General features: G+C 45.4%; 1 protein-coding gene across 1 annotated transcript in view; it reads right to left on the bottom strand.

Moving 5' to 3' along the window:
- The window catches only part of SNX8 (sorting nexin 8), a 67,288-nt gene that overhangs the window by 42,763 nt on the left and 9,115 nt on the right, over window positions 1-15,410 (bottom strand). The window contains exon 3 of the mRNA XM_082261280.1: window positions 1,139-1,308. Within this exon, the coding sequence (XP_082117406.1) occupies window positions 1,139-1,282 (144 nt within the window). The 5' untranslated portion in view covers window positions 1,283-1,308. The remainder of the gene's footprint in view (window positions 1-1,138; window positions 1,309-15,410) is intronic.

The raw sequence follows: 15,410 nt of genomic DNA, 5'->3' as shown, positions 1-15,410 counted from the left end.
TGAGCTGGGCTGCAGAAAGGGATCCAGAGTGTTGCTGACCGAGTGGAGCTGCTGGGCAGAAGTTTCCAAGAAAAACAGTGTTGTGAGTACTCAAAATCTACCCAGGGGTCTGCCTAAGAGAGGGGGCCACTCCAGAAGGTCAAAGGGATCCAGGAATCAGCTAACCGGTTGTTGTGGCATTGAAAGAGGGTGCCAAGTGTTAAACCCTGAAGATAAGGGAGTGAAAGGGGGCGCCAGTGTGGGCCCTGAAACGTTCAGCAGTGCAGCAAAAGTGTAAAAGTAGCTACCTCAGGAAGGAGTACCTAAGGCAGCTAAAAGAGGATTTCTTTAGTTGAAGCTCAGTTACAAGAATAGTTTAGCATTAACCGGCATCCGGCCAGCGTTAACCAGCTTCAAGTCAGCGTTGGCGGGCATTCAGCCAGTGTTAACCAGCATCAAACAGTACTTCTTAAGTTTCTCCGCCCAACTGTGCGTAGTTGAGTTAAGGGAGTATCCCACTCATCCCTTCTCCCATCCAAGTTCCTAAATAAATCAAAAACCCAAAGATACTGGACTGGTCATTGTCCCAGTGCTCACACTTGGAGAAACATGCTTAAATGTGCTGTTGTAACGGTAACCCAAGGGGACCCATATCCAGCAAAACGGCTGGGAATTGTGATACACATTTACAGTGTAATTCTTTTTAACATTATTTAGATCACATTAAAATTCCCTATGCCCTGACTTAGGGCATTGTGTTTGCCCTAGCCCTTCTATTAAGTCATAAAATGCCACTAGGTGTGCTCCAAACAAAGGGTGGGGGGCTGGTCCCGGCCAAGTGGTAGATGCCGGCGGGGATTCCTATCCCCCTCCACTTGGGTGGGTGTCGCTGGACTACCCTCCACACAAACTCTTGTTTACAGCAATGCTGCACATGAATGAATAAGTATGGAAGATAAGACTACATACGTACCCAGGTTACACAATATGCTTATGCTTTGTGATAGTATGTTTTACATGAGGTTGTTCCCTGTACTACGTAGTCCACATTTCTATTAATATCATGCAAATGTTTGTAGCATTGTTATTCCTTATTGTTCATGGCATACCTTTAAATAAAGAATTAAAAAAAAAAAAAAAAAATTCCCTATGATCTCACCTGACTGGACACCTCGTACTCCACATGTTTGAGGAACAAGCCTTTCTTCTCCGGGATGAGCTCCACCTGCACTGTATCATGACCCAGTAGTTCCTGCAATGTAAATGTCAGCATCAGAGGACTCCCCTGGGTCCTCTCCATCATGCAGCATTCGAGTTGTTATAGCCAACCTGTAAGAAGATTTATCTTTTCAGTTTAGTTGTCCGCACAAATGAATGATCACATGTAGCTTCAAGCAATATCTCATTACAGAACATAGCTCCTAAGTGCAGCCAAATGAATCTTCACTAACTGTAAAGTGTAGAGCCAGCTGCACAAGTTGTGTTTTAACAGCAATAACCTAACTTATGTAAGAGGCATTTGTCACACAAAGGTGGAAGTCTGTTCTTGCACCCATTAACTATGTGACCTAAGGAGGATATAAACTAACCTATAGCATTAGCGAGTGTACTTAAAATGGCCGTATTCTATACACATTACAACAGATTAACAGAGTTGCTTAGGCAGGCCATATGCAGTGTAAATTTCTTACCTGCAACTACAGGTTGCAGGAAAGAAGTTTGCACAATTCCCTCATTAACACAGAGAGTGCTGACAGTGGAATCCCTCCTGCCGAGCAATCGTCTGCTCCCGGCCGGGGGGGCAGTAATTATTGCTATAGCAGCCACTAGCGATTATGGCAAGAGAATCCAGCAGGCTAGTTGTACCCAAGCTGATCGACCAACTTGGTACATGCAGCCTGCCCATTAACTGTTCGAATCTCAGCCGGTTCCTGCTGAACCAACCAAGATTCGAACCAGGTATGGCCAGCCTGAATGGTTACCAGTTATGAATCCTGGTCCAGACACTATCTAGATGGAGTTTGCATGTTCTTCCTGGGCTAGCGTGGATTTCCTACCAAAACTCCAAAGACATGCTGAAAGGTTAATTGGAACTTGTCCAGATTGGCCCTAGCATGTGTACATATGCATTTGAGATAGGGACCTTAGATTGTAAGCTCCTTGAGCGCATGGGCTGAAGTGAACGTATATGTGTAAACTGCTGGTGGAATAAAAAAAAAAAAAAAAACTATAATAAATGAAGACACTGTCAGTTATTTAAAAATTAATATAGGGACCTTAGATTGTAAGCTCCTTGAGCGCATGGGCTGAAGTGAACGTACATGTGTAAACTGCTGGCGCAATAAAAAAAAAGAAAAAAAGAAAACAATAATAAACAAAGACTCTGTCAGTTATTTAAAAATTAAAGCTCCTAGCACATATAAGGTGAAGTCACCTACAGGGGATTGCACATACGTAGCAGCAGGTTTTGTTGCCCTCTGCTATACCCAAATGCTAGGAACTACCCCTGGGTAGTGTCAGAACTTGCCTGCTTACTCCCGTTTCCTAAATTTCTGCTGGCCATTTATGATAATGAGTTGTCTCTTTGGAAATCTGTATGAGGCAACAGGCTCAATCACTGCCAAGAAGTGCTGGAGCTGCGCCTATTAAGAGCAGCCTGGCAATTGGACACTACCGGGGACAATAAAAGCCGGTGCAGATTTCCAATTAAACTGGCATAGTCATTTTAAAAGAAGGATTGCAAAGTGTACCCTACCTAAAATAAAATCTTTACTGATAGATATTTGGAGATTAATGTTGCACACATCACTCCTGAAAATGCTAGTTGCTTGGATGTCACTGGCCATCAGCATGGGTGCAGGTTCAGGAAACTTAAACCCAGGAATATCATCAAAAGGGCTCCAAAGAAATTGAAATTTTTTGGTGGAAGCCAATGGCTTCCGCTGTGACCTCAGTCCTCTGTAAAAAGGGAAAGAGTGCAGGGCTGCTACAGATATGCACAGCACTGGATTGAAAGTGGAGCCAGGTAATGATTTAGGGATGTGCTGGGGAAACTGATCATGGAAGGTTTTTCACCTTAAAGCGATTGTAAGCCACTGAAGAAAAAAAAACCCTGCAAGACAATAGTATGCTATGCATACTAGCACATTATGAAATACTTACCTTTAAACAAAGTCACCGCTGAGGGAGCTGACATGTTTCCTCTGCATTTCTTCTGGGTTCACGGGCTCCGGCGCTGTGAGTGGCCAGAGCCGCGATGACATCGTTCCCGCGCATGCCCTCTGTTCTGGCAAGGAGCTCTGAAGTTCCGTCACAATACACTTGACCTTCAGAGTGCATGCGCCGCTGATGTCAGCAGCTGCATGCGGATGAATATCTCCTAAACCATGCAGGTTTAGGAGATATTCATTTTACCTACAGGTAAGCCTTATTATAGGCTTACCTGTAGGTAAAAATCACCAAGCTGGGTATACAACCGCTTTAATGCAGAGAATGAATTAAAGAGGAGCTCCAGGCTCCTTCAGAAAAAAAATAAAAGTTAGCAGCTAAAAATACTGTAGCTGCTGACTTTTAATATTAGGACACTTACCTGCCTAGGAATCCAGCGGCTTCTTCACCCCAGCCGATTTTTCAATCAACCATCGGGTGCTGCTGCCATCTCAACTAAGGGAAACCTTGAGGCTTCACAGCCGATTCCCTACTGTGCATGCACGAAGTGCGCTGCACTCTGTGAATGGCCTGGCTGCAGGGGAAGGAGGGCTCAACTTCCTGCTGCGTTCACTGCGGTGAACCGAGTCGGAAGTGAGAGTGGGATACCTGTCAATACCAGGTACCCCATTCCTCTCTCCTCCCCAAAAGGTGCCAAATGTGGCAGTGCAGGGGGGCAAGGAGGCAGACAATCAGAGCTTCCCCTTTTTTGGAGCTCCATTTTAAGTTTAACAAAAAAAAAAAAAACCAAAACCTTAAGCTCTAAAAACCACTTTAATGTAGTCACTCTTTGACGGTATCTATTTAAAATGCGCCTCTATACGTGTGCAAATACAAGCATTTTAAGGAATAATTTCAAGCAATATTTTACTTACAAGAACAGTAATTTAATACAACCGTCTGCATGTACCCCTAGACAGCGGTTACTACCTGTAGACTTACCCATGATCCCTGCTCCAGTGACAACTGTAAAAATTTGTATTTGCCATTACATTCTGTCCCGCTAACAATTTTTACCAGGACAGAGGTTGAATCTTTATGGCAATAAAAAAAATGTAATGTAAAATATAATGCACCGTTTCCATTACGTTAAATGGCATCAGACCAGACTGTTAATCAGTGACTCCTCAATTGACATTCTACTTTCAAATGAATTCTATATTTTACTAGCTGAGGCCTCCCACCCTTTTTCCTACACCGACTACCTGTTCTACGACCCCCATCCATCTCTGCTTTTCAGTGTTAGCCTTTAGACCCAACAGTCTTTGTAATTTCGTTCTTGGAACAAGCTGTTTTTAGATTGCCTTAAGCCTCGTACACACGCACCGATTGTTGGCCGTGAATTTTCGGCCAACGTCCGATCGGCCAATTGTCGGCTTGTTAGTTTGAGGTTTTCGGCCGAAAAAAATCTGGTGTGCATGCTATAAAATTTTTGTTGGCCGTCAACAGAACGGCAGATTGTTCGTCAGTCAGTACAGATTTCGGCAGACAAAAATCAGATGAGCAAGACTGGGCATGCTCAGAGAAGAAAAAACACACGGAAAGTAAACCAGAACATGACATCACTTCTGCAGTCTGTTGTTGTTGGCCAACAAAATTTGTGTGCAGTCTAGAGCACATTTCAACAAACACAACAACACTGGACAAAAGACGGCCGATCGGTCGGCCAACAATCAGTGCGTGGGTACGAGGCATTACCAGCCAATTATTGCGCCCATTCTTGAATACATTATTTACCTTTTCACAGTAGCTAAAAAACATTTTGGCTATAGATGCACTGTAGTTCTCTTTCAAAGTGGCACAGGGGCATGTACAGCTTTAATGCATCCCCAATGATTAACATAGGCTGCCCGCTCAGGAAACAAACGACTCCTAGACGTTATATGGGCCTCTGCACCCATGTGAATGAGAACTTCAGGCTACACTTACAAGGAGCACAGTGGTGGCTGCCAACGAGAATTTCTTGATTCTTGATGGTGGTTCCAAAATGCTGCATGCACAAACGGTGTACAACCAGCTGTGGCTGTCAGATTTGCACTCAATGGCCGTCCCCGCCGCTGTTTGCATGTAACTGCTCATCTGGTTACAAATAGAGTCTCTGACCAATCCTGGATGCAGTGTGTGCCCAGAGTTGCCAGTTCTGCTAAGATTTGGCTGCACATAAACTGACTCCTGCAAACTGGGAGTCTGTAGGTAGCCATAGGACAGTGTTGCTGCATCCAGAGGCGGCATTTAGTCACCTTTGGACACATCCAACTATGCACCCCTGGCTACCCGAGTGAATGCAGCCTAAAATTTCACGAACATAAAACCAGATTACTGCAAGTCAAATAAATCTTCCTCAACAAGATGCATACTGTCAGCAAATTAGCTGGAAATGCTGAATCGGGATTTTTAGCTGTTATATATTTGTGATCAAACTTACCCTGAAAAGACAGTTGTACTCCTCGGTGTCAGATAACACTGAAACATTTGTTTCCTGTTTTTGATTTCGCTAACTGCTCTGGTCACAACCACAAACCCTGTAGGGAATAAACTGCTGAAGGTACGGTTACTGTACTTTCCCTAGAAATTCCATCTCGCAATAGACAACATGCTGCTTAATGTAAATGTGACGCTGGACTTTGTTTTTTCTTTAACCACTTTAGCACCGGAAGGTTTTACCTGCTTCCTGACCAGGCCATTATTTACTATTTAGTACTGCGCTACCTTAACTGGTAATTGCGTCGTCAAGCAACGCTGTACCCAAATGAAGTTTATATTATTTTTTTTTTTTTTTTACACAGATATAGTGTATTTGATCACCACTGCGCTTTTATAAACAAAAAAAGACCAAAAAAAAAAAAAGATCTTTTAGTGCCGGTTCACACTAAGGCCCGGTTTCCACTAGTGCGGCTTGTTGTGCGACTTGACACATGTCAAGTCACACAGCAAGTCAAAAGCCATTAATTTAAATTTGGCCCATTCTAACTGCTGCGACTTGAGACGCTGCGGCTTGAAAAATAGTTCTTGCACTACTTTTGGGCCAACTTCAGTGCGACTTGTCCCTCATAGAAGGAAGGTCGCATTGAAGTCCCCAGAAGTAGCCGCAAACAAGTCACACTACAAAGTCGCGCTAGAAGTAGCGCGACTTTGTAGCCGCAATAGTGGAAACGTAGCCAAATATGACTTGTCAGGCGACTTGGTCAGCCTGGCAAGTCGTGCACCGTTGCGGTCATTGAGTAGTACAGGACCGGTTCTAATAGGAGTGACACAAGTCGCTCCGACTTAGAAAAAGGGTCCTGTACTACTTCGGGGCGACCTGGAGGCGACTTGCATTGACATTCATTTTATGAAGTCTGTGCAAGTCGCGCCGAAGTCGCGCTGCACGCGACTTCAGAGGTCGCCCCCTAAGTCTGAGCGACCTAGTGTGAACCGGCACTTACTTTTTGCTATAAAGCAAACAAACAAAAAATTGAATTTCTACTGCCGCCCGCCCACCATCAAATGACGGCGGAGCAGAGCGGTGCGGCTCTCGCTCTGGGACAACGTCATACGACAGCATCCCAGAACAGCTTCCTCGGGGGCGCACAGTGCGGCGATCGTGGCCGCGCCGTGTTGCTAGGACTAAAATTAATTTGCTCCTTCTCCCTGCAGAAACAAAGATCGTTCCTTCAGTACAGAGCCCTGTGTTTGTTTGTCAAAACAGGGCTCTGGGCTGTGATTGAACACAACCAATCAGCAGGTCCTGGCCATGAATCATTGGCCAGGACCTGCTGACAAAATCCCACTCTATCTAATCACAGCGGGTGTCGGCGTGCACGCGCCCTGAAACTGGAGAAGGTCAGCAAAGTATTGGTAAGTCGCTGTGCCTGTAGGTATTGCCCGTCTGTAGTACATTGCAGGCAGGCGGTCCTAAAGCGGTAAAGGAGAAACTTGAGTATACTTTCATCAAGGGCCAATTTACACTTGCAATTTGATGTACAAAAACACATCAGCCGTATCGCCTCCTAAACACTTGTAAACTGCAGGGGGGATCACTTCTCAGGGTGCAGTAAAGATCTGCCATCTAGGTGAAAGACCCCTTAAAAAGCAAACTTTGCATTTCAACTAGAGTCGCTTGTCAAAAGAGCAAAGATAAAAAGGAAAGGACGAAGAGAAAGGTTATCACATTTGTGTGGTCTTTATTGCGGTCTGTATATTCCTGTTCCTTTTACTTCTTGTCCTGGTGTCACAGGGATGGAAAGTGAGCAGAAATCGCACAGATTGCAAAAAAAAAAAAAAAAAAATACCAACAGACATCCTACTTTAAAACAGACAACCCTCTTTAAAAATAAAATGTTTTTTTCATCACAAAAGTTAAATCCATCCTTTAGAATGCCCATTCAACCCATTCTGTCTCCCAGTTATACTCTATACGTCCAGACCTTGCCTCCTACACACAGGCTTAGGAGAGAGAACTTCAGACCACTGGTACTCCCAATGACGGCTGGTTCACATCAGATGCAGCGCAGTGCGATTTTATTCTGCATCAAAAAATGCATAGACTGTGATCAACATAGATTCCACTGGCCCTAGTTCCCACCAGTTAATTGAACAAAAGTACAGGTTTCATTTTTTTTATATAGAACAAATCTGGAATGTGGCAAAACGCATCAAAAACACACATGTTCTCAATGGATATGACAAAAAAAAAAAAAAAAAAAAAAGGGGAAAGTGCACTAAAACCCATAAAAAAAAGCACCAGAACGAATCAAAAACACACATGTAGAAATTGTGGTGTGAATCTCAATTGGAAAAGTGCTTCATTTTTCATTCCTAAAATATCAGCAGCAACAAGGTTCAGGAAAAAGGATTAAAAATCCAGACAGAATGGTACAGATGTCCTGCTATACTCCCCCAGTTAAACCCTATCCTTCCTGATACTTGGAGGTATCATGAGTCTCCAGGGACCATTATCCACATTTGGTGGGACTGCCCCCCAATCCCAGCATTCTGGACAAAAATCTACTATCTTTACTGCAAAATTATGACAACTCCCTTCCCTATATCTTCAAAGAAAGCTTTCCTCTCACTGATCCCGGGTCTGGTTAAACCAACCAAGAAACAGGTCTTCAGACACTTCCTTGCTGCAACCAGGGCAGTCATACCCAGTTATTAGGAATCTAAAACCATAACCTCCCTGGCAGAATGAGAGATTTAACTGGACTCTATCAGGGACCTAGAATGCCTGTTGTCTTAGGCAAAATAATAGGGAAGAGCGGTTCAGAAAATTGTATTTTTGACTAAAGCCCCGTACACACGCGTCGATAATTGGCCGTGAATTTTCGGCCAACAGCCGATCGGCCGATTTTCGGCTTGTTAGTATGATGCTTCCGACAACCGACTCCGACTTTTTGGCCGAAAAAAATCTGGTGTGCAGGCTATTAAATTTTTGTTGGCCGTCAACACAACGGCCGATTTTCCGTCAGTCAATACAGATTTCGGCAGACAAAAATCTGATGAGCAAGACTGGGCATGCTCAGAGAAGAAAAAAAACACACGGAAAGTAAACCAGCACGACATCACTTCAGAAGTAGATTTTTGTTGGCCGAAAAAATTAGTGTGCAGTCTAGGTACATTCCAACCAACAAAACACCACTCTGGACAAAAGTCGGACGATCGGTCGGCCGATAATCGTTGCGTGTGTACGAGGCATTACTGTAAAAATCCATTTCTCTATACTGCCCCCTACAGGAGTAGGACACTAGGCAGAAGAAAAAGTCTGGCTATGTCTATGGGCAGTCCCAGGGGATATATTCCCTCTCTCTTCTATAGGTACTCAGTTTTGTTACAAGCAGTGTCAGAAGAATTACAACTCCACAGAGGGGTGGGTGCTATGTCGGTCAAAGAACATCAGAAAAATGGATTTTACGGTAAGTCAAAAATGCTATTTTCTCTTTTGTTCATTGACGGACACAGCTCCTGATCTTCTTAACCACTGGGACGTCTCAAAGCAGTGTTAAACATGAGGGGTGGGAACACTGAAAAAGAAATTCCCAAGGCTCACTATAGCCAACCAGGTAAACAGGAGCTTAACCAAAACAACTGGAGCTCACCTAAAAAAAACAATACACCCTCAAAGAGGACCAGGTCCACGGCAGCCTCCAAAACCTGCCAAAGGAAGCATCCACAGTTGCCAACACATCCACTTTATAGAACTTTGTGAAAGTGTGCACAGATGACCAGGTGGCTGCCTTGCAAACCCACGTCACTGATCCCTGATAAAGGAAGGCCCAGGAGGCACTGGGAGCCCGAGTAGAGTGCACCTTGACAGGGAAAGGAGGAACCTGACCCTTGATGGAATAGGCCTGAATGACCGTCTATCTGATCCATCTGGAAACGGTCGCAGAGAAAGCAGACAACCCTTTCCGAGGCCCATCCGTAGGCACAAATAGGGAGAGTCTGACTTCCTAAAAGACTCTGTAGCTGCCAGGTACACCCTAATTGCCCAGACCACATCCAAGGCATGCAAAGCAATTTCCTTCTGAGGTTTTGGCCTGGGGCACAGGGAAGGCAACACAATGTCTTTATTCAAATGAAAATCAGAGGCAACTTTTGGAAGGAACGACGGACAGGGAGAAGAATCACCTTATCTCTGAAAATCACCAAGTAAGGTGGTCAGGATAACGCCCCCAATTCCGACACCCTGCGTGCAGAAGTGATAGCCACCAAGAAGGCCACCTTCTGGGACAGCGTAAGCAGGGAAATCTCCCGAAGATTCTCAAAAGGAGGCTTCTGAAGGACAGAGCACCAAATTGTGGTCCCAAGGTGGCAAGGGAGAATGCACTGGAGGGGACAAGTGCTTAACTCCCTGAAGAAAAGTATGCACCTGGGAGTGTGTGGCCAAGGGCCATTGAAAGAAGACCGCTAATGCCGACACCTAACCCTTGATAAAGACCAGTTTCTGCTCAACCAACCGTTGAAGGAAGGCCAAGATCTGAGCCACCGAGAAAGAGCGAGAATGAACCCCAAGAGATTCACACCATGCAATGTACGTCTTCCACGTACGATGGTAGATCTTCCTAGAAGTCGATTTTCTAGCTTTTAACAGAATTTAAATCACCGACCCAGACAAACCTCTATCCATCAGCACCTGGGATTCAACAGCCAAGCAGTCAAAGCCAACGACTGTAAAGCAGGATGGAAGATTGGTCCTTGGGACAGCAGATCGAGAGGAAGCCTCCATGGAACGTCAGCGACCAGCCGCACCAGATCGGCGTACCAAGCCCGGCGAGGCCAGTCGGGAGCCACTAAGATGACCGGAATCCCTTCTGCCTGGATCCTGTATAGAAGTCTAGGCAGAAGCTTGAGAGGAGGGAAGGCGTAAATCAAATGATACTGGCCACCAGAGTGTCTGTAGGGTCAGCCAGAGGATCCCATGACCGAGCCACAAACCTCTGCACCTTTCTGTTGAGCCGAGACACCAACAGATCCACCTTTGGGATGCCCCACTGGAGACACAACTGATGAAACACCTCCAGATGTAGGGACCACTCCCCTTGGTCCAACGTCTGCCAACTAAGATAATCCACCGGCCAGTTTTCCACCCTGGGAATGTGTACGGTGGAGAGGGCTGGAACAAACCTTTTTGCCCACCTTATGGCGCTTTTCCACTGCATGGAACCGAACGGCTCGGCTCGCTTTTGTGCTTTTCCACTGCTGGTACCGCATGGTATGGTGTAGGAATGGTTCGGTACGGCGGCGCTTCCATTAAAGTCTACAGGCACATATCAGATCGAAGTCGCCTTAAAGTAGTACAGGAACGTTTTCTAAAGTCAGAGCGACTTCAGTAGTGCTAATTAAGACAGCTTTCATTGACTAAAATTGGATTTCACATATCACGCGACTTGGGGTCTCACAAGTCAGATCCCAAGTCGCGGCAGTGTGAACTGAGCCGTACAGATTGGATTTTGGAGGAGGGCGCTTCCGGACCACCTTAGCCGTGATGGAGCATTCATATCCACCACCTTCTCTGCTTCCCTATTACTTTTCCACCTTCCCCTGCCTCATTCAGGCCGCACCCTGGATATTTGGCCATCTCTCCTAGATGCCTTTGCTTGCAGCAGCATTTTGGCAGAAAAAATGCTTGATGCTTGTAAATGCATCTAAACGCGTGTGGCACATTAAGCTTATGGGTGGTAATTTATTTGATTGGCTAGAATAATAATTTATTCTGGCAATTGAAATGAAAAAATACTCAAGCGCTAAACACTGTTTAGCGTTTTTTTTTTTTTGCCAAAAAGCTGCTGTTGCTCCTGGATGTGCTGGCAGTGAGTCTTTTTTTATGGCACTAAACGCCTATGTGTGCATAGACATATGGGGAGATTTACTTAAACTGGAGTGCAAAATCTGGTGCAGCTGTGCACAGAAAATAGAGGTGCACCCAGTGGCGGAGCAGAGAGACCAGCGTGCTCCCTTTCAATGCAGAGAGACCATTGTGCCCCCTTTCAATGCAGAGAGACCAGCGTGCCCCCTTTCAATGCACAGTGACCAGCGTGCCCCCTTTCAATGCACAGTGACCAGCGTGCCCCCTTTCAATGCACAGTGACCAGCGTGCCCCCTTTCATGCACAGTGACCAGCGTGCCCCCTTTCATGCACAGTGACCAGCGTGCCCCCTTTCAATGCACAGTGACCAGCGTGCCCCCTTTCAATGCACAGTGACCAGCGTGCCCCCTTTCAATGCACAGTGACCAGCGTGCCCCCTTTCAATGCACAGTGACCAGCGTGCCCCCTTTCAATGCACAGTGACTAGCCTGCCCTCTTCAATGCAGAGAGACCAGCATGCCCCCTTCAATGCAGAGAGACCAGCGTGCCCCCTTTCAATGCAGAGTGACCAGCGTGCCCCCTTTCAATGCAGAGTGACCAGCGTGTGTGCGTGCCAAGCCCCCCTCCCCCAAGACCAGTGCACTTACCTTCAGCGGCGGCTTCTCCTCAGTCCCCGCATCTCCTCGAGTCCTCAGTTCTCCCGCCTCCTCCTCGGCCAATGGCATGGGGTTTGCCTTTCGGCCAATCAGGAAGCCGGTCTCAGACCCGCTTTCTGATTGACCAGGAGGAGGATACGTGTGACAATAGCTAATTTTCATTCGCTATTGTCACACAATGGGTGGGCTCGGGGTGCACTGCTCTGCGCCCCGGGTCCACCCTCTGCTGAAGCCTATTAGAGCCTCTGGCTCTAATCAGGTGATTAAAAAAAAAAAAAACCCCATTGAGCTCCATGCGTCCGGCGCCCCCAACGCACGAGCTGCCACTGGGTGCACCAAATGGAAATTTTGGAGCCAAAACTGAAACTTCAGGATGCACTTGGCTGAAACCGAAAATTATACAGTTTTTAAAAAATATATATAATTTTTATATAGAATTGTATGATATTCGACCTTTTAATTAATATCATGAATTTAAATGAATAGAAAATGTATTGTTTGCCATTATCAGCACCTTTAGCGCACAAAAAGCTCAAGAAAATTCCATCCCTTTAAATTCTATGTATATCTTCACTCTAGTCTGTTGCGCTTCTGTTGTAGTGTTAAAACATCTGGCTTGCTGCATTTTTGGTCAGTTCAAAAAAAATCACTGCACCAAAAAACGCACTTCCTCAATGAAATGCAATGAAAATGCAGCAAGAATACATCAATATTGCACCCGTGTTATGTTTTTGAGTCACATGACCTAAGAAAAACACACCATAAGCACAGTAAAAAGCCCTGTCTTTAATAGAAGTCAATGCAAGTCACTCTGAATTCGCCCCCAAGTAGTGCAGGAACCTTTTTCTAAGTCGGAGCGACTCGATTAGAACCGTTCTATTGCACTGAATGGAGCGCGACATGTCAGGGGACAAAGTCGCCTGACAGATCACCCCAGTGTGAACCGAGCCTAGAACGATGGGTTTAGTTCCGCTTTAACATGATCATGTTACAATCCGTTAGATTGCTTTCCTCACCAAGTTTGAAGAATATATTTATTGCATTTTCCTACCTCACTTTTGTACCTATTGTTTGTAACTGGTATATGCAATTCTTAACCACTTGCCTACCGGGCACTTTCACCCCCTTCCTGCCCAGGCCAATTTTCAGCTTTCAGCGCTCTCACGCTTTGAATGACAATTGCGCGGTCATGCTACACTGTACCCATATGAAATGTTTATCATTTTTTTTCACACAAATAGAGCTTTCTTTTGGTGGTATTTAATCATCTCTGGGTGTTTTATTTCTTACAAAAAAAAAAGAAAAAAGACAGAACATTTTGAAAAAAAAAAAAAGTTTTTCTTATTTTCTGCGAGTAAATTTAAAAAAAAAAAAAAAAAAAAAATTCTCCTTCACTGATGTGCGCTGATGGGCACCGATAGGCTGCATTGATGGGCACTGATGAGGTGGCACTTATGGGCACTGATGAGGAGGTACTAATATGCCGCACTGATGAGCACTGATAGGTGGCACTGAGAGGCGGCACTGATGGGCACTGAGAGGCGGCACTGCCGGACAACACCATCAGTGCCCATAGTGCTGCTAGTCAGTGCCCATCAGTGCCTAGATGAGCAGGCACTGATGGGCACTGACTGGCAGCACTATGGGCACTAATTGTGGGCACTTGTGTTATTTTATTTACCTCTTTTGTAATCAGGGCACTGGTGATCAGTGCCCTGATTACATTTTTCTTTGTCCCCTAAGCGCTGATCGTCTCTGCTCCTTCCTCACACGCAGTCTTTGTGAGGAAGGAGAGCTGGCGATGAGAGATGATCTCATATGTTTACATATGAGATCATCTCTCATTGCATGGTCCGATCACGTGGTAAATGGCCGCTGTGATTGGCCATTTACCACGATCTGTGATTGGATTGATCCAAGGGACACGGCCAACACAGATTTTCCCCGATGTGCGCTCGCGGGGAGCCTGTCACTGGGAGGCCGTTTAAAGACGGCCTCCCGGAAATTAGAGCCCGCACTGTAGCCGTCTTTCGGCTATAGCGCAGGCCGGAAGTAGTTAAAGTAGTTGTAAACTTCCCTGTACTGTTTGTACCTATAGGTAAGCCTTATTATATTATAGGCTTACCTATAGGTACTGTAAATATCTTTTAGGAGATATTTACTTCATACTGTGCCGATAACATCATCGGCAATTGAACAGACAAGGACTCACTGCTCAAGGTGGTGTAATTGCATGATGACTCACACCGGTGCATGCCCCGGCTCGCCTCCGTGAAAACTTGATAAAGGAAAAGGAATTGGCAGCACTCCGGGTTGAGTCAAAATCCAGATTTATTGACTGGACATCCAAATAATGACAATCGTGACAAGGTAGACGCGTTTCACACACTGTGATTAAGCACACAGTGTGTGAAACGCATCTACCTTGTCACGATTGTCATTATTTGGATGTCCAGTCAATAAATCTTGATTTTGACTCAACCTGGAGTGCTGCCAATTCCTTTTCCTTTATCAACATCATCGGCACATGCACTCTGAATGCCCACCCGTGATGTTTCTTCAGAGCCCTGTGCCGTGACCAGTCGCTCCTGGGCGCAAGCGTGGGAGTGACCTCACGCGGCTCCGGCCAGTAGCACAGCCGAAGTCCGCGGACCCGGAAGGAAGATGGATGCGCCCTCCAGCGGAAAAGCACTAGGCTTTGTTTGCAGGTAAGTGTCAGATTCGATGCATACTAACACATTATGCCTTTAATTTGCAGGTAAAGAAAAAAAAAAAAAAGCAGACATTTCTTCCTCTTTAATAAAATCAGCTTGAGCTAAAAAAAAGTTAAATCCAGATGACAGCTCCTTAACAGGGTAATTCCACTTTATGTACACCTGTCATTTACTTAGCTAAAGAGCTTGGTTAGTCAGTGCTCCCACCTAGGGTGGAGGCCCCAACGCAAACTCCTACATATTTATATGGACTTTAAAGCTTTCCTTTAACAAGGCCTCTTTTCATACAGGAGGGGAGGAAATGAGCATCTGTGCTTATAAATCTGTAATGCAGAGAATTCTAAAAATACCTTCCACCAACCAGCAAGGGAATAGAACTTCTAATAGCTACTTATTCAAACTACATTATACCCTGTGTGTGGGAAAAGCAGAAGACGGCTGAGACTTGCCACACCTTTATATGTTCAATGTGAAGAAAGGAAACAGTGATGTTGCCCCCGGCAACTAAAAAGATGTCAACTGTCGTTTTCCTAACTGTACTAGAGAAGTTAGGCTCATTCACATGGG

This window comes from Pelophylax lessonae, assembly GCF_965119305.1.
Source record: "Pelophylax lessonae genome assembly, chromosome: 6".
Lineage (NCBI taxonomy): Eukaryota > Metazoa > Chordata > Amphibia > Anura > Ranidae > Pelophylax > Pelophylax lessonae.
The sequence above is the reverse complement of the archived record's forward strand: the minus strand, read 5'-3'. Positions and strand labels throughout refer to the sequence as shown.